Below are 27,189 nucleotides of genomic sequence, written 5' to 3'. Positions count from 1 at the left end.
CCTCCTGGGCAAACCACTTCTTCTGGCACCATCCAACCATTCAAAATGCAGGACATCCTCTAAGATTCTGGAATAAATGCAGTAACCTTGTCTCCCTATTCACAGCAGCAAGATGGGGTTTCCTATTCAAAACATGTGGTTTCAATAATCGTTTTTGATTTTCTGTTTTGTGTATTTGTTCTAGCGTTGTATTTTCCTGTTTTATTTTGTAGTATCCAGATTGCTTTCCCAGTTGTCTGCACCACCTGGTCTCTTTTGTAGCTGCCACACCTGCTTCCCTTTCGTCATCACTCCCCTCATTTAATGAAGTGCTGTTTGTTCTTTGATCACTTGTTTATTATTAGATTTAGATTTATTATTTCATTTTAATTTTCTTTGGCCAGAGATTTTTCTGTTTGTTCTAGTGATTTGCTTGGATTGTTAATGTGAGCCAAAAGAAGAGCCAAGTGGGACTAAAAATAGAACCAAACCTGATCCCTTCCAACACAAACTGTAGTATCAAAGTCAAAATAATCTGTCAGATATGGAATTGACACCTTATTTAATTTAATTTAATTTTTTAACAATAATCCAACGATTCATTGCAAAGCTGCCTGTCTGCCATTGAAGGTCCAACTTTGCAGGCTTATTTTTGCAAAAGTAGTCAATGCACTGCAAAGTAAGGAATTGACTGAATGAATTAATCTTAGAGAGAATCATGTTGCAATTATTGCCTCAGTTTGTTCATGCATCATTGTCTAACCTGTACAATAAGCCCCTCATTGGCAAAGCAGCTGTACAACAGCTGTTTATCAGGACACTTAGTCAAGCTTTAGATATAAACCTTTTTTCTTGATTTATCAGATTCCTAAATATTAGTCAATAAAGTGTCTTTCAAAAGTATTCACACCGCTGAACGTTTTTCCCACAACCACAACCTTCAATGGGATTTTATAGACTTATACAGAATTGTGAGGTGGCATGTAAACATGACGTTTTAAAACTTTTCACAAAAAACTAAAGTACATCTGGGGTATTTCTTTACCAGCTTTGCACAGCTAGAAACTGAAATGTTTTGCACATTCTTCTTTACAAAAGAGTTTCAACTCTGTCAGAAAACGGAAAGCTTCTGTGGACATCAGTTTTCAACACTTGCCTCAGAGTCTTACTTGAACTTTGCTCTGATGGGTGATTCTAACACATGAATATGCTTTGATCTAGCTCTGGCCACATGTTTAAGGTCTTCATCTTGCCCCAGTCTTAAGTCTTTTGAAGCATCTAACAGGTGGATGTCATCCAGGACTTCTAGGAATGTCCTGGGTTTAACGCCTTATTCCCATCAAGTTTGACCAGCTTCCCTGTTGTTGCTAAAGAAAAGCATGATACTGCCTCCACCATGTTCCATTATGGGGATGGTTTCTTCAGGGTAAGTAGCAGTATAGGCTTTGTATTACACATACTTTTTTAATTGTAGCCCAAAACGTTTGTTTTTGGGCTTATCAGAGCATCTTTTACATCTTTGCTGTGTCCTCTGCATGGCTTGTGACAAACTGTAAACATGGCTTCTTCTGGCTTTCTTCCACCATTGGCTTTTTTCTTGCCACTGTTCCATAAAGGCCAGATTTGTTCTTTTAACAGAATCTCCTACATGAGCTGCGGATCTCTGCAGCTCCTCCAGATACCATATTACTCTTCGCTGCTTCTTCTTGCCCAGCCTGTTAGTATAGGTGGATGTCCATGTCTAAGTTTGTAGTTGTGCCATCGTCTTTCCCTTTTTAAATGGTGGATTTAACAGTGCTCCATGGGATGCTCAGAGCTGGGGATGTTGATTAAGAACCTAACTCTGCTTTAAACTTCTCCAGAGCTTCCTCCCTGACCCGTCCACTGTGTTCCTGGGTCTTCATGTTCACTAATGTCCTCTAACAAACCTCTGAGGCCTTCGAATAACAGCTGGATTTCCACTGAGGTTAAAATACACACAGGCGGACACTACTCATTAGATGGCCTATGATTGGTGGCACAGAATTTTATTTAAGGGTGTCAGAGTAACGGGGGTAAATGCGTATTTAAGCTACACTTTGTAGATTCTTATCTTTTAAAAACGGTTGAAACCAAGTTTCCATTTTTCTTTTACCTTACAATTGTGCAGCACTTTGTGTTGTTCTGTTACATTAAATCTTTACATAAAACACATTTAGGGTTGTGGTCATAATGTGTCAAATGAGTGTGAATACGTTTGCAAGGCGCTGCATGTTTCTGTTGTGACCTTCTCTTTAAATCAGAGGTAACACACTCCCAACACCAGCTTTCTCAGATCTGTCACTTTATAGTAATTACCCCTAAATCATCTTGGGATTGTTCCCTTTAGTGCAATATGCAGAAACACCACTAATGTTCCAATAAATCATTTCTCTGGGGTAATCTTACAATTTCAATATGAGCAGAATTACTGGTATCTCCTTTAATCCTCAGCAAACACTCCAGGATATTCTGTTCGTGTGTTCATTCTTGCAAAACAGGATTTTTGGCTCAGTCTTTTTCCGCAAACTCCAACAACACAACCGGTCCAAATGTTTTCTGCTGAGCATGCATGTTCCTAATACAAAAGGCTGCTGCAGTCATTTTGATCTCTCATCTTGCATTTGAGGACAGAGTTGTACATAACTGTTTCTCTGAGGAGGCTGGATAACAAGATTGAATGTCCTGACCTCTCAGAACCCAATTAAACGGCTTCTCCAGAAATGCCAAGAGAGAGGCGTAAGACTTTAGTTGACCCATTTGTGGAAGGGTTCTGTGCTACTGAGGTTTGCCTCGCTGAAAGGCACCAGGCCTTCAGCAGGCCCTTCCCCTGGACATGTCCGCTTTGAGTCTTATCTTGACCACCAACAGATGATGTTGACGTCGACAGCATCCTGCAGCAAGCTAATGAGGAAGCAGCAGTATGGTTTTGGACTGAAGTACCAGATCCATAAGACGTTGGGCGGGGACAGGAGGAATGAGCGGTGATGTGTCCCTGTTTGGCAGCGGGAACTGCAGTTCTTATGCAGCGCCCTCTTAACATGTTGTGGAAAGCTTTTTTGAACTCCTGGCTGAAGCATGGGTAAATAACAGGGTTGATGCAGCTGTTGAGGTAACCCAGCCAGAAGGTTATCTTGAAGATGGTTTCAGGGGGCTTACAGGACGGGAAGATGGACCCTGGAAAAGATACAGAAAGAGAAGCAAAATAAAAGGTTCAAGAAAATTACTTTGCAAGAATTGGGTGCACAAATTTTTGTCTGAATCTAGTGTAATCTACAGAGGGTCAGAATTATACATATGGGATTGAATATATACATATGCCCTCACTGATATTTGGTTAAAAGTCTCTTGACAAGGTGTACCTTGACAATTGACATTTTGTAACCACAAAGTCTAATCATAATTTTTACCTGGATATTCGACTGTTCTTGACAGAATTTTAAGAGTTCATTTACATCGGTTAGATTTCTGCTAAGCACAGTCTGTCAATTGTTTCAATAGAGTTGAACTTAAAGATTTGGGAAAGCCATTATCGAGGCTTTAGGTCTGCCTGCTTTATCTGTTCCTAGACCGGTCCTGATGTGCGTTTGGGATCATGGTCTTTTTTTGGATACCAGATTGCGTCCAATTTTCATCTAGCTGTTCATTTGTGAGGTAAACAAATTTGAAGGTGGTGCTCTTTTTTTATTATTTAATCCACTATGTGCAATGCACTAGAACCACTACAGGGAAAAATACCCACAGCATGATGCTGACACCACCGTACCTCACATTCAGTCACTGCAAACGATTGAACTAAACTTTGATGCAGCCCCCCAACCGATTCTCTTTTTATCAGAGGGTAAGTGGTAGCACATTCTTCTAGACTTTGTAAAGTTGTAAAGTTAAAAAAACGGTTGGTTTCCTGGCACAGAGCCAGCTTTTAAACATAGTCCATAAATGTTCAAAATGACTGAGGCCAACTTTAGGGAGGCAATTCCAGAGGCTCAATGTTGGGCTGATTTACGTATTTGGAAAATGTTTTGATGTGTGTTTAGGATTCATGTCCTGTTTCCTCTGCACAAATCCATTATAGAAAAGAAGTGGTTTTCCCAATTTGGTCAAAAAACAGTAGGTCTACATGAGGCCAAACCAACAACAGTGTTAGGCGTATTTATCACCAGCAGCTATAGTAAAGTTTCTGTATAACTGTTAGCTTGGTATAGGACCTATCTAGGAGGTCTATGTTCCTTTGAGCACTTGTATGGTGCATCGTGCTCCTCCTTCTGGTCTTCATGTAAAGCAAAGGTTTTAATTTAGATTCTAAAAGCTGAAGGGCAGATCAATGAAATATATACTCTGGTGGTGGAGTTGGTAAGGCCAAAATAAATGAATACTAATACAAACAACTTTTAACAACAAGTCTTTAACATGTTACCACATCAAAAGCGTTTGCTAAAGCTGAAAGGGTTTCAACATGTGATTAATTTCCAGATTTGTCTGTTAATTTGTGGTTACATTTTAAGATGAAAACACAAAAATTTGAATTTCTGGTAGATATTTCTGATGTGGTAAGCATTTCAATATGAAATCTATAAAAGATAGATGGACATATTCTTCAACCGATGGATGGATGGATGGATGGATGGATGGAGAAAAACTGCCATGAAATAAGGATCTAAAAGTAAAAATATTTGTTTTCTGTTTCCATACTAATCTGACCCAAAGCTGGAAAAACTTAAATTCTGTACTTGTACAGATGTTCCAAGACTAAATTAATCCTGTAAGGACTCTCTGCACTGTCACTGGACTGTTACCCATTACTGGACTTAGAATTTATGTTTACTTGTCCAAAACGCAGTTACTCCTGCATAGGATATTCAGTGTTCGCATTTTATATGAAACACATCTGTAAAACAGAAATCATGTTAAAACTGCTTCATGCTTTACCAAACAGGCTATATTTTTTCCTAATAAATGTAGAAATCTGTCTTATTTTCTGGCCTATTGATTCTCCTAAAATCAATGCTTCACATGGGTTTTCTAGACTCTTTGATGTGTAGAAGATGGAGGTGCTTTATGTCATTCATCTTGTAAACACTTACTAAGGAACATATAGAACTGGTGCTTTTGCAAGAACTGTGCAACGTTATTGAAAGGTGTGTCATTAACAAGTGTTACAGCATTGAACAGGCTTTTCATCTACAGAGTTTTAAACAAAAGAAAAAACTGCAGTTTTTCAAACCTTCAGCCTTTGAATGCCAGACTATCATCTCCTCAGCGTTTGTATGAGTGCTGCGCCATGGCCCGTGAAGGTCTGTCTAAATTGAAATGCTTAACTATCCTTATATGATCAACTGCCTTGTGTGTCAGTGGTGTCTCTGGATGCCTCCCTGGCATTGCAGTCCATTAAGTCTCATGCTTGTTATCTATAATAGTTTTCTATTAGGCGAGAGCAGTAGTTGGGTTATTCAATTTCATCTTGCAAAAGGAGCCCATTCTGCGGTTTTGTTTGCTCTATTTTCTTGCTTGTAATTGAATTTCTTTGTGTCCTTTCAGAGACGTGATAAACTCAGTTGGGTCAAGATACAGGAGTCAAAGACGGAGGTCCTTCCTCTTGTTGTGTTCACAGCAAATTAATTAACAAGGTGTTCAGGTCCAAACCTCAACAAAAGCTGCTGCTAAAGCATTCATTTATGTTAAAGCTTTGCAAGGTTTGGTTCGCCTTTAATCTCCAAAATGTAAAGCTGTCTCCATCAGCGGGCACAGGGATTTCCATACAAAGAGAAAACTACACCTTGCTAGTACTAAGTTAGTCCACTTATACCTTCCGAACTGCCTTAGTTCTTTGTGGAATAGATTTAAGGTGTTGAAGACATTCCTCAGAGATTTTTGTCCATATCAACTTGAAACCTAATGCTGCTGTACTTCCCTAAAGCAGTTTTTTTTTCTGTGGAGGCCACAGGAGCACAGTGATCTCAAACCAGTTTGAGATAATTTGGGCTTTTTGACGTGACTTCTTTGTGAAAAAGATGGTTACACTGTGGTCATAAAGGGATGGACGTGGTCAGCTTGATATTCAGGTAGGCTACCGCAAGTCAATGATAGTTTTCCCTTTGGGTTTTGTTGCAGTGATGCTTTGATTTATGATAAAATACAAGCCTTTGAGAAGTCATAGTTTTAAATTTCTTTTTCCAGCCTCTGTGTCATAGTGTTAATGGCCGACTTGACCCACATGCAGAAAAACACAACTAAACAGAGAAGCGTTTAGAAAGAAGTTTTATTTGCAGAACCAGGTACTGGAAACCGAGGATGCTGAGCGACTGCAAGAGAAAAGCGAATGCAGGTAAGACACCACCAAAGAAACCTTAACAATGTGCTTTATGTGAGAGCTTACGTCCGGTTGAGTTAGGTCCGCCAGAGAGAGAGGTTATGATCCTGGAGTGGCTGTGAGCAACACTGCAACGTTGGAGCAAGGATGTCCTGAGAGGTTCGGAGGAGGGTGGACAGGGTTCGCCTGGAACTATGAAGCAAACGTCTGATCCGGCAGCCAGCGGGTAGAAGAAGGCAAAACACTCAGGCATCGAAGTACTGGCTCGCCTCCTTCTTATAGTCCTCCAGCTGATGACACTCATGCGATACACCTGACCACCCAGAACTCAGCTCCTAATGCCCCTACTGGTGGAAAAGGGTTAGTAGCAGGCAAAAATAAACAGGATCTGACACCACCTCCCCCTCAACAACCACCTCCGGGCGGTCTAGACGAACTGGCCTGGGATGACCAGAAGTCCTGAATCAGTCTAGAGTCCAGGATGAAAGACCGGGGAACCCAGAGGCGATCCTCGGGACCGTAACCCTCCCAATCCACTAAGAACTGCCACCCCCTTCCTCGTCGACGGGAGGCCACGATCCGGCGGACCGAGTAGGTGGCCTTGGAACTCCTGGGCGGGTGGAGGGGGCACGGCTGGAGGGCAGAGCGTGCTGGACTGGACAGGCTTAATCTGAGATACATGAAACACAGGATGGTCCCGGAAAACTAGGGGGCAAACGTAGATGTACCGATGAAGGGTTAACCACAGAATCTATAACATATGGACCAATGAACCTGGGAGATAGCTTCCGGGACAGAGACTTGAGCAGAACAGTCCGTGTAGACAGCCACACCTGCTTACCCGGGCGATAGGTAGGAGAAGTGATCTGTCGCCTGTCGGCATAGCGTTTGTTGGCTGCAGGGGACCGCTGAAGGGCCTTGGTGGTAGATGTCCAGATCGTCTGCATTGCCGGACGTGCTGTCGTACGGAGGTAACAGCGATCTCCTTCTCATCAGCAGGAAACAGGGGTGGTTGATACCCCAGCGAAACTTCAAACGGGGATAAACCGGTGGCAGTGGAGACATGTGAATTGTGTGAGTACTCAATCTAGGGCAGGTAGTCGCTCCAATCAGTAGGGCTGGAGGATGCTACGCAGCGTAGCGCTGCTTCCATCTCCTGATTAAGTCTCTCCACTTGGCCATTGGTCTGTGGGTGATGACCGGAAGTTAGAGAGACGGTGGCCCCCAGTGCTGCACAAAACTCCTTCCACACCTGGGCGGTGAACTGGGGCCCACGGTCCGACAGCACGTCCTGGGGGATCATGCAAACGGAATACATGCTTGACCATAAGCTTGGCAGTCTGGAAAGCGGAAGGCAGTGTCCTGAGAGGTACAAGATGGCAGGCTTTAGAAAATCTGTCCACAATAGTCATGATAGTAGTCATACCGTGAGAGTTTGGAAGGCCAGTGACAAAATCCACGGCGATGTGGGACCAAGGTTGAGGAGGAACATCCAACGGTTGCAGGAGGCCAGGGGGTGGCCGATTAGATGTCTTGTTACGAGCACAGGTTCTACAGGCTGAGGCATAATCCCTAATGTCTCAGTGTAAAGTGGGCCACCAAAAGCGTCTAGACAGGGCAGCGATGGTCCAATTAGCTCCTGGGTGGACGGCGAACCTTGAAGCGTGGAACCAGGTAATGAGCCGGGACCGAACAGCGCTGGGAACATGCATCCAGTTAGGTGGTCCAGTTCCTGGCCCCGGGACAGCGAGGAGGGCCTGCCGCATGCTGTCCTCAATCTCCCAGGTAACGGCTCCAATAGTGCAGCTAGGAAGCAGGATAGGTGCAGCTAGCTTCTCAGTTTCATTAGTGGAGAACTGTCGTGACAGGGCATCTGGCTTGGTGTTTCTGGTACCGGGTCTGTAAGAGATCAACAAATTAAAGCGAGAAAAGAATGACCAACGTGATTGTCTATGGTTTAACCATTTTGCTGATTGGATGTAAGACAAATTTCTATGGTCGGTCCAGACCAGCACTGGATGTTCAGCGCCCTCCAACCAGTGCCGCCACTCCTCCAGAGCGAGCTTAATAGCTAGGAGCTCTCTGTCACCCACATCATAGTTCCTTTCTGCCGCAGATAAGCGGCGAGAGAAAAAGGCACACGGATGAAGCCTTGAGTCAAGGTCCTGGCGTTGGGAGAGCACCGCTCCCACCCCTGTGTCCAAAGCATCCACCTCCAGAATGAACTGTTTCGCTGAATCAGGGTGAACGAGCACTGGAGCATGGGTGAACTTGTCTTTTAAGGTGCTGAATGCGTTGTCTGCCTCCGGAGTCCAAACGAACGGCACCTTATAGGAAGTCAGGGCTGTGAGGGGGCTGGCTGTAGTTCATAATAAATTTTCTATAAAAATTGGCAAAGCCCAGAAACCGTTGTTATTCCTTCCAAGTGGTAGGGATAGGCCAGTCCTCCACCGCCTTGATCTTGCTCGGGTCAGCGCAAACCTGCCCACCCTCGAGGACGAAACCCAGAAAACTGATGGATGACTGGTGGAATTCGCACTTCTTGGCCTTCACAAACAGCTGATTTTCCAGGAGGCGCTGAAGGACTAGACGAACATGCCGGCGATGCTCTATAGGAGTCTTTGAATAAACCAAAATGTCATCAAGATAAACAAAAACGAATAGTCAGGAAGTCCCTTAATACATCGTTTATAAGAGGCTGGAACACGGCGGGTGCATTACATAGTCCAAACGGCATCACCTGGTACTCATAGTGTCCGAGTGGAGTCTTAAAAGCCATCTTCCACTCATCTCCCTGGCGGATTCGGACCAAGTGGTATGCGTTCCTAAGATCGAGTTTAGTAAAGATTGTGGCGCCATAAACTGGTTCGAACGCCGATGAAAGAAGGGGTAAAGGGTACTTGTTCTTTATTGTGATGGCGTTTAATCCCCTATAATCTATACACGGGCAGAGAGACCCATCTTTCTTGCCGACAAAGAAAAACCCAGCTCCCAACGGGGATGAAGACGGTCGGATTATTCCTGAGGCTAATGATTCGTTTATATAATTCTCCATTACCAACCTCTCTGGTCCAGAGATTTTATATAACCGGATATATAACCGTAATGGAGCTCCTGCCAGAAGGTCAATAGCGCAGTCATAAGGACGGTGCGCCGGGAGGGACAGAGCCAGAGACTTGCTAAACACTGATTTTAGATCATGATACTCACTTGGTACTCGAGTAAGATCGGGAGGTTCGACCTCCCTCTCCTTCTCAGGAGTACTACGGGGAACAGCTGAGTGGAGACAGGATGACAAGCACTGGGTGGACCATGATTCTACCCGTAACTCCGCCCAGTTCAGATGCGGGTTGTGAAGCTGCAGCCAAGGAAATCCAAGCACAAGAGAACTCTGTACCATGGAAAACACAAACAGGGTAATAAGCTCCCTATGGTTACCAGATAAGACTAATTCCAGGGGTAGAGTTCTATGGGTAATACTGTGGAGCGCCCGGCCATCTAAGGCCAAGACTTGACGTGGCACGGTTAATGGTTCAATCTTAATCTGGTGGAGTTTTACCAGATCCTGATCGATTAGGCTCAGTTCACAACCCGTATCTAGTAGGGCGGAGAGAGTGAGGCTCTGTTGATTCAATACTAATGTGGCAGGTGATGTGAAAACGTGAGGGCATGCTAAAGGGCCTTTGGTCCACCAAACCGGCGGACCCAACCTTTTGACCGAATAGGACAAGCCAAAACCAAATGCTCGGGGGATCCGCAGTAAAAACACTGCCCGGCCTCCTGCCGGCGACTCCGCTCATCATCAGACAACCGCGCCCGTCCGAGCTGCATGGGCTCGGACTCTACCTGGCCTGGAGATTGTACCAGTCAGGTCGGTGTCTGGTGAGTGGTGGAAGACTGTGCTCTAGGCAAAAACCGCTCAGCGCGGGACCGCCTCCTTTCCCTTATACGGTTATCCAAACGGAGGGCTAAATCCATATATTCATCTAGGTCCTCTGGTTCTTCCAATAGAACTAGTTCATCCTTTAAATTTTCATCCAGAGCCTGAAAAAACATTGATCTCAATGCACCGGAATTCCAGCCAGATGCAACCGCCAAAGTTCGAAAATCTATGGAAAAATCAGTAAGTTGTCAGTTGCGCTGCTTAAGCGTGCATAACCTATGAGCCACCTCAGTCTGACCCATCTCTAAATCGAATATGGATCTGAAGTCCTTTAAGAATTCATCATAAGTGCAGCCAAAATGACTATAATTAGTGAATCTTGCCTCCGCCCATCGGAGTGCCCTACCAGATAGTAAAACCAGAATATAAGATACCTTTGCATCATCATGGGGAAATGACTGAGGGGAACGGTTAAACACTAGAGAGCACTGCAACAAAAACCCACGACAACCTCCCACCTCACCGGAAAACTTCTCCGGGCAGGGGGAAGTGACATCTCGGCCATGCGGAAGTCGCTGCGCTACTGGAGGCTCCGCAGCGGCCCCCGGTGGTGCTGTGGCTCTAACACTCAGGGTGTGCTACATGAGTGCCGTCATCTTCCCCAGCTGTTGACTAACCTGTCGCTGCTGTTCTAGGATCGAACGGAGGGTTGAGTCATGGGCCTGGATCGTTTGGCCGTGTTCCGAAACGGTTCTCCGTAGTTTTTCTGCTGGGTCCGGCTGGCCTGAGTGTTCGGTCATAGTGTTAATGGCCAACTTGACCCACATGCAGAAAAACGCAACTAAACAGAGAAGCGTTTAGAAAGAAGTTTTATTTGCAGAACCAGGTACTGGAAACCGAGGATGCTGAGCGACTGCAAGAGAAAAGCGAATGCAGGTAAGACACCACCAAAGAAACCTTAACAATGTGCTCTATGTGAGAGCTTACGTCCGGTTGAGTTAGGTCCGCCAGGGAGAGAGGTTATGATCCTGGAGTGGCTGTGATCAACACTGCAACGTTGGAGCAAGGTAGTCCTGAGAGGTTCGGAGGAGGGTGGACAGGGTTCGCCTGGAGCTATGAAGCAAACGTCTGATCCGGCAGCCAGCGGGTAGAAGAGCGAGAATCCAGAATCCATAAACTGTTAGAAGTCTTCCAGAACTAGGCTTTGGTATCCTGAGACAGATAAGACCCTTAGTCAAGTGAATAAACAGAGTCTTCACAGAAGATCAAAAACTACACAAAATCATGAAATTGGCCAGGCTGAATACCATGAGGAGGCAAAATACTAAGGCGTCGAAGTACTGGCTCGCCTCCTTCTTATAGTCCTCCAGCTGATGACACTCATGCGATACACCTGACCACCCAGAACTCAGCTCCTAACGCCCCTACTGGTGGAAAAGGGTTAGTAGCAGGCAAAAATAACCAGGATCTGACACTGTGAGGGTTTTAATGTGAAATCAAACGAGTATACATGATTTCAGAAAACTTAAAAACGTTCAACCATCACTTTAATATTTGCACCCTTTTTAACTTAAAAAATCCTAATAATTTTTCAGTTTAAAAGTGATGATAGTTCAATATTGACCTTAGTTATGGTAAAAACAAACTTCTACTGGTGCTTTTGATGTCAGTGGAGTCACCTTCAAGACCACTCAGGTTGGTTTTCATGATTGTATTGTCAGAGTCTGGGTCTATGTGTGTGTCTGCATGTGTGTTTGGTGTACTTGTCTTCATAACCATTCAGTGTTTCTGTTGGTGCTGGAGTTCTCAGGTGCGCTGGATGACAGGTGTCTCCTATCTGCTGATTGCTTGGAGGAGTACTTAAGCGGGAGGGTGCCAGCACTTTGATGCGAGAGTGTTTGCCTTAGTGGTAACAAGCTCAGCCTCTAGTGATTTTGTGCTTCGTTTTTGAATTCCAAGTAATCTTGCATTTTGTTCCCATGCAGGTTTCTACCAGAGGCCTTGTTTACCTTGCTGAGTTTTGACTTCATTCCAGAGTTTCTCTGAGCATCTGAATTATCAACTACAGAGTTAAGGATCTACCTTCTTGTGGATTTCTCACATTTCCGTCTGTACTTTTCGGGCGCGGACCAAGCTGGCGGCTTCCCGTTTCCTTCGACTCCAGGACCCAGGCATCAGCACACCCTGCTCCTTCCTCCATCTCAAACGTTGGCACCTGAGTTCCATTGGGCTGACACCAAGCTCACAATGGAGAAGACAACTGAACAATCTTACTTCACAAGTTAAGACTCTGAATCTCTCTACCCTGGTGGTTCTAGCTACAACAATTTAGTAAGCCATTTCTCAGATCTAAGTAATCAGTTGCTTCTTATCATTAGTTTGTTCACCAATCCATTCTTCTTCCCTCCCATACAGTTGGTGTTTCCAGTCCTCATCCCAGATTACTTTGCTGACAACAAAACCTGTAAAACTTTTCCTTCTGAGTGTTCTCTGTATGTGGGTCAAATCTATACTGAAAATGACATGTATATGATGGAAAAATCTGGAAAGCTTTATTTATTGTCAAGCTATTCAACCTAATATTTACTTGAGGGAAACGCACATTAGTAGCTGACACTAAACTGCACCCAACTTTCTTTTTCAACCTTTTTTTTATGTGGAAGCGTTGGCAGATAAAAGTAACCGCAGTTGAAGTAATTAGTTATGTCTCGTTTGGCTCCCCTGCCACATCCAGTGCATGCTAAATGAAACACTGAGATGCTCCTATTGTGTTTTTTTTTTTTTTTTTTTTTTTGTGTGTGTAGGCTTCCTTATTTTGTTTCCATTTTCCCTGCCTTTCACATACATCCTGTGTTTTATCACTCTTTGTGAGCGTGCACATTAAGGTGTAAATAGCAGCAGATGACTTGGATTACTTGTTTTTTTTTTTTTACTTCCTAAAAGGGTTACCTGAAGCTTGAAAGCTTTGCTACAAAGGCAATAAAAAGTTCATTTTCACCTTTACTTTGCTTGTTCGTGAAAATTTGACAATAAATCTCTAAATATCTTGGAGCCTCTTTTAGAGACATAAAGTCAACAACATTACAACAAATGGACCATCTTAAGTCATGTCAGTTTACTGTCAGTGACAAAAAGATTTGGGAAATTGAATATTAGCACTCAATTGTAAGAATTAATCTAAGCCAAACAAAGACATTGAAGACGTATCCATTTTCTTCTGCAAAAATCATCTGGTATAATAAATTGTTTTCCTGCAGAGACGATAAACCTAAGACTCGCTTGGAAAAGCAGAGCTTAATTGCTCCCTCTGGTTAAATTGCTCAAGTCTGGTGCAGCTGTAAACAATTTGCATAGTGAAGGCAATTTACTTTTATATGCTCATTTCTGAAAAGGTTAAAACTGGTTTTTCGTTCTATAACTCTACTGTTCCTTTACTTCTAGTTTTTATTAAACACTCATGTAAGAGTCACAGTATATTGGCAGCCCTGAACTCTAAGGCAGGGGGTAAAACTCTCCTCACAACAGGAGGCACAGCTTTCCCAGGTTTGCAGAAGAAGCAAATTGTAAGAAAATATATCTAAAATTGAATCTCTACAGAAGTTAACGGACCCACTACTGAAGCACTGCTGGTGGCTACAGGGTTCCATTATCACTGCAGCATAGCTAGCTGCTACAGGAAGTTAGTGGAAATGAAATGAACCAAGAAGCAACAAGAACTCTAAATAATGCAGAAGAGCTGCACCTTATTTAACCCTTTTGAAAAACATAAAATACAGAATAAAAACTGTTCTCCTCTGGCTTGGAAATAAATGACTGTAAATAGACTGAATTTATTTAGTTCTTTTCAAGTCATACTGACCACTCAAAATGCTTTACACCAGAGCCACATTCACCCAGTCATGCTCACTAATGTGCATGTATCTACATGTGACGGGGAAGCTGGAATTAAACCCAGCTTTCTGAACTTCTGAATGATCTACTTGTGTCCAAGGGGTGGCAATATTTCAAACCAGTACCTACATTACTTTTTATTTTACATTTGAAAACAGAAATGGTCATTTCCTGTTGATCTACAAGGAAAACTTAAAAAAAAATTGGGCTGTGTTAGGGTGAACCTACCTATTGGTAAAACCAGAAAAAAGGGGAGCCAGCATAGGATGAAGCAACCGACCACAATGCCCAGAGTCTTGGCTGCCTTTTCTTCCCCCCAGAACCTTAGCAGCTTTGGCAGGGGAAACGAGGACCGTTTGTGCATCACAGTCTCCTCATCATCCTTGTTCTTCCCAGCCTGAGAAGAGTTCCCTCTGTGTATCCTTAACATCACTCCTTCCATCTCCACCCCCTCTCCTTTTGCGCCCTCTCTAATGGTTTTTGTCTCTCTTCTTGCCACTCTATACACTTGACAGTACATGGCCAAGATGATGGCCAGTGGTATGTAGAAAGACCCTAATGCTGAAAACAAAGCATATCCAGGTTCTTGTGTGATTCGACACTCGGTTTCATCTTCCGGGTCAGGCTCCTTCCAGCCGAACAAAGGGCCCACAGATATAGCGGCTGAGAGTACCCAGAGAGCCGCCACTGCGGTCAGGCCTCGCCGGCCAGTAGCTATGGCCGGATAGCGCAGTGGGTAGCTCACAGCCAGATAGCGGTCAATGGAAATCACACAGAGGCTAAGAATGGAGGCGGTGCAGCAGAGGACATCCAGGGCGGCCCAGACGTTGCAGAAGGAGCGGCCAAACACCCACCTGCCCAGAGCCTCGGAGGTGGCGGAGAAAGGCAGGACAGCTGAACTTAGCAGCAGGTCTGCCGCTGCCAAGTTGGCAATAAAATAATGCGTTACAGATCGCCACTGATGATGGAGCAGCACAGACAGGATGACCAGGATGTTTCCGAGGACCCCAAACAACAAAAAGACCACTAGCACAACCCCTAAAACCACTGCCTTGGCCACATGCACCTCTGAAAGGGTAGAGGAGCTGGAGTTGGGGCAAAAACCAGCTGGTGAAAAAAGACTTGTATTCTCAGTTGGAACCATTATAAATGCTTAGGTGAATTATGTTGTTATGCTCCAACAGAGGACAAAAGCTTTCCCAGCTGCATAAACTGCTCTTCCACTTCATTTGCAGATGCACTGACTCTTGCCAACAATCCATAGATCATGTGGTCTAGATTCTTCGGCTGAATTTCCAATTTGGTCATAATAAAACTGCTGCAGTTTATCATGCTGAGTCTGAAAATACTCAAAGGGGCAAAAAGGTGATCACAGTTGGAGTTGAGATCCAGTCTTCACCCTAAAAAGGCCTTACTGCAAGAAATCTGTAAAAGAAGAGGAGAGATAAAGTGTATGATTGCAGGGTTTTATCAGTAAACAAGGCCATAAAAACGTAAATGATGTTCTTTTGCTGTTGGTTACAAAGCCAAATGACAAAACACATTAGATGTAAATGGCGAAACAAAGTTCATTCCACATCTCCCTGATATTATTAAAAGGTAAAAATAACAGTGTTCCCTCTTCATTAGATCTGCACCAGAGAGAACTGAGTAATGAAGTAGAGAATGCACACAATTATCTAAAAGTATCTTAGTCTGCTGTCATTTTGCCCCTGCAAGCAAACTCAGGCAATTACTGACAAAATAACATATAGATAAGAGATTAGATAAGTCTTTATTCATCCCCAAAGGGGGGATTGAATCATCACAGCAACAAGACACAGTATAAGGTACACATCCAGGAAGATAAGTAAATAAAATAATTAACTAGTGCAAGTAGTGCCAAAAACAAATGCTATATCTAAAATAATGTACACTATAAACAGGAGAGAAACAGAAAGGAGAGAGATATCGTACGTTTAAATGTTTTATTGTAGAGTCTTATTGCTGATGGGAGTAAGGACCTTCTGAAGTGTTCCTTCCTGCACTGTGGCAGCTGCAGTGCTGAAGGAGATGCTCAGAGCACCCATGTCGTAGCGGGGTGAGAGGTGCTGTTCATGATGGATGTCAGTTTGGCATCCTTCTCTTTCCCATCTCCACTGTAGAGTCCAGTTTATTGTTGAGGTGAATACCCAGGTATTCCGCCACAGTCTCCATGCCAAAGCCCTGGATGTTTGGGGAGTGGCCTTCGTGGAGAAGTCAATCACCATCTCCTTAAGGCTCCCTCATAGTTGAGTGTACTGTGAGCAGCGTGGACTTCAGGCAGACTCCCCGAGCACTGTTTGCAGACATTTGAGATTTCATAGTTGAGTGTACCAATTATCTTAATTTATGGTGACAAATTCCTACATTTCCCACATTTTCTGCCATGGTGTCATCAAACAACGAGTCAGAGCTAAGTTGCCTTGTAGCTTTAGAAAAACCAAAGAAAAGAAGGTGGCACATAACGTCAAATAAACATACTAGGGACAAAGAAGGGAAATCTCTCACTGCAGTGCAGAGTGTGGCAGTGACACTGTGTGTCTAGGCGACCTCCTACGCGGTCGTAACAATTTAGCTTTGGGCGGAAATGTCCAGTGGACATCTGCATTGAGTCTTGTTGATGTTTATGCACAGATGGTTCCATGTGCACCAGCCAACAATGTCTGTGATGACCTCCCTGTACTCCAGATCTTTCTCCTCAGAGACACAGCCCAGTCAAACTTCTGGAAGTGACAACTGGCAGTGTTGCGTCTGAAGTCCGAGGTGTAGAGGGTGAAGAGGAAAGGTGAGAGGACAGTTCACCAAGAAGCTTGTGCTGCAGATTACCACATTTGACACAGTCGCAAAGCCTCACATTTTGCGGCCTATCTGTGAGGTCGGTGGTCTATGCAGTGACAAAACTGTCTAATCCCAAGTCTTGCAGATTTCCCCTCAGCAGTGAATGCTGGATGGTGTTGCACTGGAGAATAAAAAAAAAAAACATGACCCTCAGAGTACTCCCAGGATCGTCCAGGTGTGAAAAGGCTCATTGAAGCATGTAGATAACAGCGTCCTCCACCCCATCCCTGGACGATGCACAACCAGAATAGGGTCCAGTTCAGTTGATTTGCTCTCTTGGGGGCTCAATTTTGGGAACTGAAATTAAGCAGGAAATCTTCCACTGGGCAGGTAACTGCTCCAGCTTCAGATTCAGGTTAAAGATATACTGCAGCACATTGCTCTGGGGCTGATACCATTGGGGCAAGCCACCTTACAAGCCTTGGTCTTTCTCACCTCTTTCTTTACCTATTCAGATGTAATGAGGCATGCAGGAATGGAGGATGGTGAGGCTGCCTGAGATAGGAGAGGGGTGGGGAAAGGTACAGCTGAAGGTGTCAGGACATATGGGGAGACGGTGGTCTGTGTTTTGGGGTTCTCTTTCAGAAGCTCAAAAGTAATAATATCTGAACTTTAGGTTCACTTGATTAAGCCAGATTGATGTTCTGTAGGAGTGCTAAACATCATTATTCTAAATAAAAATATGGTGTAAACACAAAGACACCAGAGTAGAAACGATAATCTTCAGGGAGCAACAGGAAAATCATTTGTGGCATTATGAGAAACCCAACCAACCGTGCAGCAAGAAGATAAATGAAAGCACATATAATTATGTTTTTACGGGTAAACAGTCAGCCAAGTGCCCACGAAAGCTCTGCTGAAGGTCTTGTGTGTGTGTTGGGCTTTATGTCATTCGTCAGATGACAGGCAGAGGATTGAACCATGCGGAGGGCACTATAGCACCTCCCTGCCAGTGCTTCGGGTGCCGACAGACTCACTGTGTTTTTCTCACAGTAAGGGATGTCGCAGAGTGAAATAAGACGAATCTCGAATAAAAAAATGTAGCAGTGATAAAGCTTTGTGGTAGAACTGTCATGCTTGTCTCACGTTTGTACAGAATCAAAGACTTCTGCTGCAGGTCCCGCTGCGAGGTGGAACCACACATTCACTATCGCTCTATGCTGGGATTTGTGGCCCAAGGGGGAACAGAAATGAAATGGGCGGATATCTCGGATTACCTGGAATGAAGTGGTACTTGGAATACATATACAGTAGTACTGAGAGATCATAGTACGGGGAGTCATCTGTTTTTTCATTCTCTGCCTGTAAATGTGGGAGGATTGATGTGTTAGTGGAAAAAAGGGTGAAACAGGAAATAAATTAATGCAGAACAGAGATAAAGCAACATTACTGAGATCTATACAGAGCCATGTATTAGTCCTACACTCCGCAGTAATATGCTGTTTTGTGTCAGGCAGGGCAGACTGGTTTAGAGGTGCAAAGTGCAGTAAGTCAGCACCGGGTGACTTGTTTATGTTGTGAGGCTGCTTAGGTGACACTCAGCCCATGTTAGATTTTATTTGCATTGGCTGTGCTCAGGCTGCATTCAGCTTTGAAAAATACCCTTATTGTTATAGCAAAACATAAAAACAACCCCCATAACATTATGACCACTGACAGGAAAAGTTATTTATGCTGTTGTTATTGTTGTAGTGCAAACGTCTGCTAAGAAATCTTGGTGTTCACATGGATGTTGCTGTGTAGTTCACCTCTTCTCATAACTTAGGTTCTTTTCTAAAGTACCAAAAACTACTTCAGATTGGCTGATAAACAGCAACGAACAGTTAGAGTTGTTCACTGGGTAATTATGTTAAAAAATTTTGTTTCTTTTTTCTCATCTTGTTTCTCATTTAAAATTGATTTCATATTTGAAGGACTTCCTTTGAGCAGAACGCTAGGAGGATTCCTATCTTTTGGTGTAAGGATGCCATCTGTAAAAGGTTGTAATCACAAATCCAAAAGGTCTGTCAACGATATTTTGAAGAGACGTGGACAACAGCAGTCGTGAAAGGTCAGATCTGAGGTGTTTTGTTGACTATGCGTTTCTCTTTACTTTATTAATTAAAAATGGTCTCTTTTGAGCTGTAGGAAAGCAAATGGCACTTGTGAGAAGAACAATCTGTCACATGCCTGGATATCCAAGCTCCAGGACTTGCCTTAGAGGCAATTATGTCCATATACCAGCCTTTGCTCAGTTTCCATGGCAATCAGCTGTTTTACAGGAGAGACATACTAAACTCTGGAACTGATGCAAATGTTTGCAAACCCAAGTTTGCACAAGGTTTTAATACAGAAACTAGATGCAAAAGCAGTTCTGCTCCTGAAGTCGCTTCTTTGAGCAAAAAGCATATCTCCGCATTTAAACTATTTGTCAACATCTTAACAAGGTATGTAACATGTTTCTGGTTGAAAAAGACTCTATATCTATGCCTGAGAAAATAATTCCTCAATCTGCAAAATCAAAGCTGTTTGCATTATCTAGATTGAGACGAAGAAACAAGGGCTATAAAAATCTGCTACTAATTTTGGCACAACAGAAGAAAAAGATTTGTGCTGCTGGCATTCCGAAAAATGGGTTAGGGGATTGATCCTGTCTTCTAGTGATGTCTCGTCAGGTAAGGGGCTAGAGTTCGCTGTTAACTAGGGGTCTATGTATGTGCTCTATGTATCAACATATTGTGTTCCAATATTTTATGAAAGCCTTTATTAGCTTATATTTTTTAACCTCAACCTGCCTAAGGAATACAGATGTAAATGAGCTTTAGCTGCAATCTGGCATATTTACATGTCACTGTTCATTAATTTCCCAATAAATAAATAAAAAACGTCCGATAACATCACAACTCTTTATGCAAACCTTTTAGTTTCAGTGACCAAAGTCTTATCGCAATTGGTCAAAAAATATCTTCTGTTTATTTTTCCTTTTTTTCTAAGAGGTTTTGGCACCAGTGTATTAAAACAAAATTTAAAAAGGAATCAAATTTCAATAATATTCATGCATTTTAAATTGAAGTCAAAGGCAAAAAGATTTAAAGAAAAATGACCAACTTTTATGGGTTTTGCATCTAGAGAGCCAAAGTTGTCCAAGATTAAAATTAAAAAAATGTCAAAAAACAAGAGGGTTAATTAAGTTAATAGTAGAAAAATATATATCTGTCACCACTGCATCTGTTGTGTGTGTGGATGAAGATAGAAAACTGTGACATCATAGACAAATAGGTGAGAACTACTGCCAGCTTCTTATTTGGACGGACGGATTTCTCCTGCATCTATTTGGTACAATCTGCTTTGTGAATCTGGTGCAGAAATGATGCAATTAGCAGGAGCAATGGAGCTGAAAACACTGAAGGGATTACACAGCTTCATTAATTCCCCCCTAAGTATGACGGGTAGTCATTGTGTAGCCAATCTGTAAATCTCTCCAGTTCATGTTTCATTCATGTAAAGTGTGACAACAGACAGGGCAGCAAGGGGACAGCAGCACGGAGATGAAATAATAATGAAGTGGTGTAAAATTTGTGAAATGACCTTTTCAGTGTGGTCCTCCCTTCCATGCCCTCCCAACCTTCATAGCTTCACTGAAATCAGAATCACAACACTTTTTCATGCAGCCGCTTGCGGCAAAAAACTGGATTGATTCAGTCACTTCAATTTTTCTTGTTTCTGGGCTCTGGATGCTTTACCATTTTTTTTTATCCTGCAAGAATAATGGCGATATGAGCATAGTTCCCACTATAATGGCATGGTAACTGAGGCTACACACCTCCTCTCTTTCTCCACAGATAAGATTTGATTAAAAGCTATCAGCCAATGGTATAATTCTCCCATTTACACGTAAAATGTAAAGGCTGATCTGCTCACGTTGCTGCATTAGTGGATGTAATGGAGAAAAGCTTTGTCCTTGATGCTTGAGGGCCATCATAGAAATGACATTGTTAAGGCAGTTGATACAGGGTTTGTGCTTGAAACAGACAGGATATTAACAGGGGTATTAGTTGGACTACCTTAGCTTAAAAAATGCTAATTCTCACTTGAGGCAGCATTGTTATCCATGAGGCTACAGGCAGATGTGTGGTTTTTTTACTTTGTTAATGTTTCTACAACAATGTGGACATTTTGCTGCTTTTGTGTTCGATAATTGTGAAGTAGATGCTGCCACCTCCATGTTTCACCGTGGGGATGGTCTCATCTGACCAGAGCGTCTTCCATATGATTGCTTGTTCATGGCTTGTTGCAAACTGCAACATGGCGTTCTTTGTGTCACACTCCCATAAAAGTCAGATTTGTGAAGTGCACAACTAAGATTTGTCACTTCTACACATGGGCAGTGGATTTCTACAGCTCCTCCAGAGTTACCTTGGGCTTCTTGGCTGCCTCTCTGATTAATTTTCTCTCTCTCTGTTTGGCCTGTCAGTTTAGGTAGACGGCCACATCTTGGTAGGTATGCAGATGTGCCATACTCTCTTTTTTCGGTGATAGTTGCACAGAGATCCGTGAAATGTTCAAATCTGAGGGTATTGTTTTAAACTCTAACCCCGCTTTAAACATCTTCACAATTTTAATACAGATTTTCTTGGCCTCATGATATTGTTTGTCCACAAATATTATCTAACAAACTTTTTGTAAGGCACTATCCACTGCTCGAGAGGATGAAGCCAATTCCATACAGTGCAGGAACGTGTTGCTGTAAACTGAAGTGTTTTCTCCTAAGTATTTTCCTTGCTTTAATGTAAGGTTTACCATGCAGATTACAGTAAACCACATTCATTTAACCAGAAAAGAAAAAAACATAATCTTGAATATTTTAGAGCAACAAGAGATGCACATACAAGACTAGAGCGATGTAATGTACATAATGTACAAGTCTCCATCAAATAGGGAGATTTCAGCCTGCCTCTTTTTGTTATTATGAAGCATGGGCAACATTTACCATTGAATAACATGAGGAGGAGAGGAAGATAGAAAAGTCAATGGATCCAGTTAGACTCTTAATGCGCATATATTTACTCCAGAGTTAGTCTAATTCTTTTTAATTATTTAAAACTGATTCTGTGGCCTTTAGGTTGACAGGTTTGATGTTTTGGAGATAATGATTTACTGCTTGCATTTCTTCTGCTCGCTACACAGACCTAGAGGAAAAAAAGCTATAGTAATCTGATAACTGAGACAATTTGTATCAAAAGAAAATACTTGCTAATACACTAAATTATTTAGTGTATCGGGAAGCATCATATTACAGAATGAAATATTGTTCCTGTTATGGCTTGCGAGATATAGGACCCCAGAATGCAGACGAGCAGGCAGCGTGATGGTAAGTGCAAAAAGATTTAATAAAAAACAAAAACTCACTCTCAGAAGAGGCAGGAACAAAAAAATAAACGGACAGGCAGGACAGGCTTGGCATGAACCACAAACCAAGACAAGAGCATGATTTGAGAACAAGACATGATATGAGAAATGTTTCCACGATGACTAACTGAACAGGTGTGTATATATGGAGTGAAAACCAGGTGGAGCAAGGAGACAGATTAACTTGGAGCAGGTGAACCGAATAAACTTAATTGACAGACAGAACAAAACGTGGCTGCGGCAAAAACAGAGACTAATATACAAACAAAAACCAAACTTGACAAGACATGAACAAGACTAAAACATGACCAGAAAAATAAACAGAAGCATGATTCAAAATCTAAGAAGAATAATTATAAATAATAATAATAAACAAAAGAAATATTCAAAACCTTAACTCTGAAAAACATAAGAAAAAACCAAAAACCAAACAACCCCAAATCATAACAGTTTCATGCTTTTCCACAATTCTCTGTCTTGTGACTCACACCCACTGGTTTAACAGACTGTCAGATGCTCCTGCAACATCCTGATGACACTATGTTCTCCACCACTTATGCCCTTTGGCACCACTGCTAGACATGCCAGCTCCTTGCAGCTGAAGCCATCTACAGGGGTTGGACAATGAAACTGAAACACCTGTCATTTTAGTGTGGGAGGTTTCATGGCTAAATTGGACCAGCCTGGTAGCCAGTCTTCATTGATTGCACATTGCACCAGTAAGAGCAGAGTGTGAAGGTTCAATTAGCAGGGTAAGAGCACAGTTTTGCTCAAAATATTGAAATGCACACAACATTATGGGTGACATACCAGAGTTCAAAAGAGGACAAATTGTTGGTGCACGTCTTGCTGGCGCATCTGTGACCAAGAGAGCAAGTCTTTGTGATGTATCAAGAGCCACGGTATCCAGGGTAATGTCAGCATACCACCAAGAAGGACAAACCACATCCAACAGGATTAACTGTGGACGCAAGAGGAAGCTGTCTGAAAGGGATGTTCGGGTGCTAACCCGGATTGTATCTAAAAAACATAAAACCACGGCTGCCCAAATCACGGCAGAATTAAATGTGCACCTCAACTCTCCTGTTTCCACCAGAACTGTCCGTCGGGAGCTCCACAGGGTCAATATACATGGCCGGGCTGCTTTAGCCAAACGTTTGGTCACTCATGCCAATGCCAAACGTCAATGGAGCAAGGAGCGCAAATCTTGGGCTGTGGACAATGTGAAACATGTATTGTTCTCTGATGAGTCCAATTTTACTGTTTTCCCCACATCCGGGAGAGTTACGGTGTGGAGAAGCCCCAAAGAAGCGTACCACCCAGACTGTTGCATGCCCAGAGTGAAGCATAGGGTTGGATCAGTGATGGTTTGGGCTGCCATATCATGGCATTCCCTTGGCCCAATACTTGTGCTAGATGGGCGTGTCACTGCCAAGGACTATCGAACCATTCTTGAGGACCATGTGCATCCAATGGTTCAAACATTGTATCCTGAAGGTGGTGCCGTGTATCAGGATGACAATGCACCAATACACACAGCAAGACTGGTGAAAGATTGGTTTGATGAACATGAAAGTGAAGTTGAACATCTCCCATGGCCTGCACAGTCACCAGATCTAAATATTATTGAGCCACTTTGGGGTGTTTTGGAGGAGCGAGTCAGGAAACGTTTTCCTCCACCAGTATCACGTAGTGACCTGGCCACTATCCTGCAAGAAGAATGGCTTAAAATCCCTCTGACCACTGTGCAGGACTTGTATATGTCATTCCCAAGACGAATTGACGCTGTATTGGCTGCAAAAGGAGGCCCTACACCATACTAATAAATTATTGTGGTCTAAAACCAGGTGTTTCAGTTTCATTGTCCAACCCCTGTATATACCCATCACTGTTCTGCGTGTTTATGTTTTGATCTAATTCAGACCATACCTTCTAGGTGTCGTGTTTGGTGAACAGAAGTTATTTGTGTAGTTTTAGACTGAATGTGAAGCCTGGTACAACCAAAGTTGCATCACATGTCCTGCGTGATCAGACCATTTTACTTCCCAAAACGTGACCCAGATAAGTAAGTTAGTAAATCTTTATTTATATAGCACCTTTCAAGACATAGATCATAAAGTGTTGTACAGAAGAAAACTAAAAACATCAGTGCATCCAAATAGTCAATCTAAAGCAACTGAGAAAAGATTAGTTTTTAGTTGCTTTCTAAAAAGCTCAACACAATCGACTGACCTGAAACTAAAGGGGAGAGCTTTCCAGAGTACAGTCCTGGGTCTACTGCTGAGATGACCCTTTCACCTTTAGTTTTCAGCCTGGTATGTGGCACAACCAGCAGGCCTTGGTCACGTGACCTTAGAGACCTGCATGGACATATAGATGTAAAAGTTCTGAAATATTTGCTGGTACTTGACCATTCAAACCCCTATAAGCTAGAACAAAGATCATGAAGTGTACTCATGTACATGGAGTGTACATGGAGTGGATGAGGAGGGGTGTGACATTAGAAACTTCTGTGATTTGGTCAGACACTTGGTAGCAGTGTTCTGTACAACCTGCAGATGGTTCAATGATGCTTTTTCTAGGCAGGTGAAATATGAGTTACAGTAATCCAATCTTGAAGAAAAAATGCATGAGGAACGATTTCCAGTTCTGTTCTGTTCTGTTGCTTATTTCATAAGTGATAAAACATGAGTGAATGGGGAGACTGAAAATGACCATTTAAAGTAAAATGTGCTGAAAAGGGAGCATGTAAACCAGAAAATATAAGGGCCACAAAACAGAACCATGAGGTGCTGTACACCAAAATAAAGATGACTTAAGGAAGATCCATAATCTGAAGCAGTAACACTAACTGGAACTGTTTGTTCCAACGTGAGATATCTGTAACGCCCCAAAGGCCAGGTCTGACTATATGATTTGACTATCTACCTAATGCGACTTAAAATGCAACCCAGGCACTTATGCCCTTTGGTGTAACTTCTAGAAATGCTGGCTCTATAGCAAATCAGAACATCTGTATAACCACAGCTTACCTGCATGTTTACAAACTTACATCCAAATCAGACCATTCATTCTGGGTGCCTAACCTGGTTCTGAATTGTTTATTTTTGTTGCTTAGACCCTTTTCAAAATTGGCATTAAGATCTATTCTGGCAAACTCAGATAAACGTAGACAGAGTAAAGCCCCACTTTTCATACATGGTGTTAAAATCCACCCTGCGTGATCAGATCTTACCCGCCCCCCGATTAACACACAGCAGTGTCACAAAGTGGGCTGTCAGTATTCATCCTTACACTTTCTCCCATTTTGTCACATTACAACCTCAAACTTCAATGTGTTTTATTGGGATTTTAGACCAACAGTAAAAGTAGAGCATATTTGTAAAGTTAAGGAGAAAATCATGCATTGTTTTAAATTTTTTTTTTTTATAAAATCTGAAAAAATTGGCATGCATTTGAATTCTGACCCTTTACTGTAAAACCCCTTGATAAAATCTAACAGCCCATTTTCTCTAGATAGTGCATAATACATTACTGTACTCCATGTCCAGGTAACCTATTCAGTAAAAATATGGACACAGCCTATGTGATGAAAACTACACTGCACATCAGCCTGAACACATCATGGTGAAAAATGGTGGTGGCAGCATTATGCTGTGGGGTGTGTTTCATTTCAACAGGGACAAGGATGTGGGTCAGATTTAAAAGGAAGATGGCTGGAGCTAAATAAAAGGAAATCTAGGAAGAAGACCAGTTAGAGGAGCCTTAAAGCTGAGGTGGAGGTTCACCTTCCAGCAGGAAAAAAAGGAGGCTCTGTGATTTCTGTTATCAGGGCAACAGTTTAAGATTCTAAGTAAATATAAAACAAAACCTGCAATAACATATCTTTACATGTGAGACAAAGAAGATTTTTACTGGGAAATTTCAAATACTTCTACACAACAGCAGCTTAAACCAAGTTTTTAAACATCTGCATGAGATCAGTCACATCGCACCCCTTCAACCTGCTTTTTTCCTGCCAGACAAGGTCAGTTCAGATGCCTCACTGTGTCTAAAAACGCTGTAATTTGAACAGTTGTTGTCGGGTCTCTAGAGCAGAGCACTCACATGATGAATTACAGCACAAGAAGTCAATTTCCAAAAATGTTGGCCATTCTCTTCAGGGATGAGTCACTGCCTTGAAGTTCATAATTCAATACCTGTACGACATCCATGATTATGTTGCATCAGCTTTGAACATTAGGCGATGCCACTGACAGGATGCATCTCCTATTATCCACCTGAGAACATTTTTGTTTGTGTGTTTTACTGCGGATGCATCCCGACTCTCACAGCCACTAAATTAAAAGTATTTGTTTTTCTTTCTGGTTGTTAAGGAATTTTAATCTATATTTCCATCTCCTGAGCTGGTTGTCTGTTTTAAATCCAATCTACCTGTTGAAGAGGGGGAGTGTTCCAATACAAATATAAAGAAGTCTAAAGGAAACAAGTATACTGTTTAGGTTTTTCATGGATCGCCTTCATTTTCATAATATTTAATCAACTTTTAAATATGCATGTATTGTTAAACAAAATGTTGTAAATAGTATCATCACTTTGGTCCCAAGCGGCCTGAAAAAAGGCATAACAAAACATTTTGAAAATAAATTTTCATAATGATGCATTGTGAGAAACTGGAAGCCTTACTGATTGGTAGTGGAGAAAGCTGCTGGATGGAAGGACAAAAACATGAGAAAGTCTTACCTTGCTTTAGAGTGCACACACATAAGTGCGAGCCCAGAGAATTCAGCTAATTTTCTCCGAGAGCAGTCATTCGTCATGAGGCAGCTACAGACAACACGGAGAGAGCAGTGAAGTGCTT

General features: G+C 42.5%; 1 protein-coding gene and 1 long non-coding RNA gene across 2 annotated transcripts; one reads left to right on the top strand and one right to left on the bottom strand.

The window, feature by feature from the left end:
* Positions 1 to 535: 535 nt before the first annotated feature.
* adra1ab (adrenoceptor alpha 1Ab) lies at positions 536 to 27,189 on the bottom strand. The gene is made up of 3 exons (XM_047372632.1): positions 27,072 to 27,189; positions 14,310 to 15,506; positions 536 to 3,174 (listed from the first exon to the last, which is right to left on the bottom strand). Exons 2-3 carry the CDS (start codon positions 15,223 to 15,225, stop codon positions 2,702 to 2,704), a joined length of 1,389 nt encoding a protein of 462 aa, XP_047228588.1. The 5' UTR covers positions 15,226 to 15,506; positions 27,072 to 27,189; the 3' UTR covers positions 536 to 2,701.
* Positions 12,086 to 13,791, top strand: LOC124872526. Its single transcript, XR_007039312.1, has 2 exons — positions 12,086 to 12,521; positions 12,606 to 13,791. It is a non-coding gene; the product is annotated as an uncharacterized LOC124872526 (long non-coding RNA).

The sequence above is a fragment of the Girardinichthys multiradiatus genome, chromosome 8, assembly GCF_021462225.1.
Source record: "Girardinichthys multiradiatus isolate DD_20200921_A chromosome 8, DD_fGirMul_XY1, whole genome shotgun sequence".
Lineage (NCBI taxonomy): Eukaryota > Metazoa > Chordata > Actinopteri > Cyprinodontiformes > Goodeidae > Girardinichthys > Girardinichthys multiradiatus.
The sequence above is the reverse complement of the archived record's forward strand: the minus strand, read 5'-3'. Positions and strand labels throughout refer to the sequence as shown.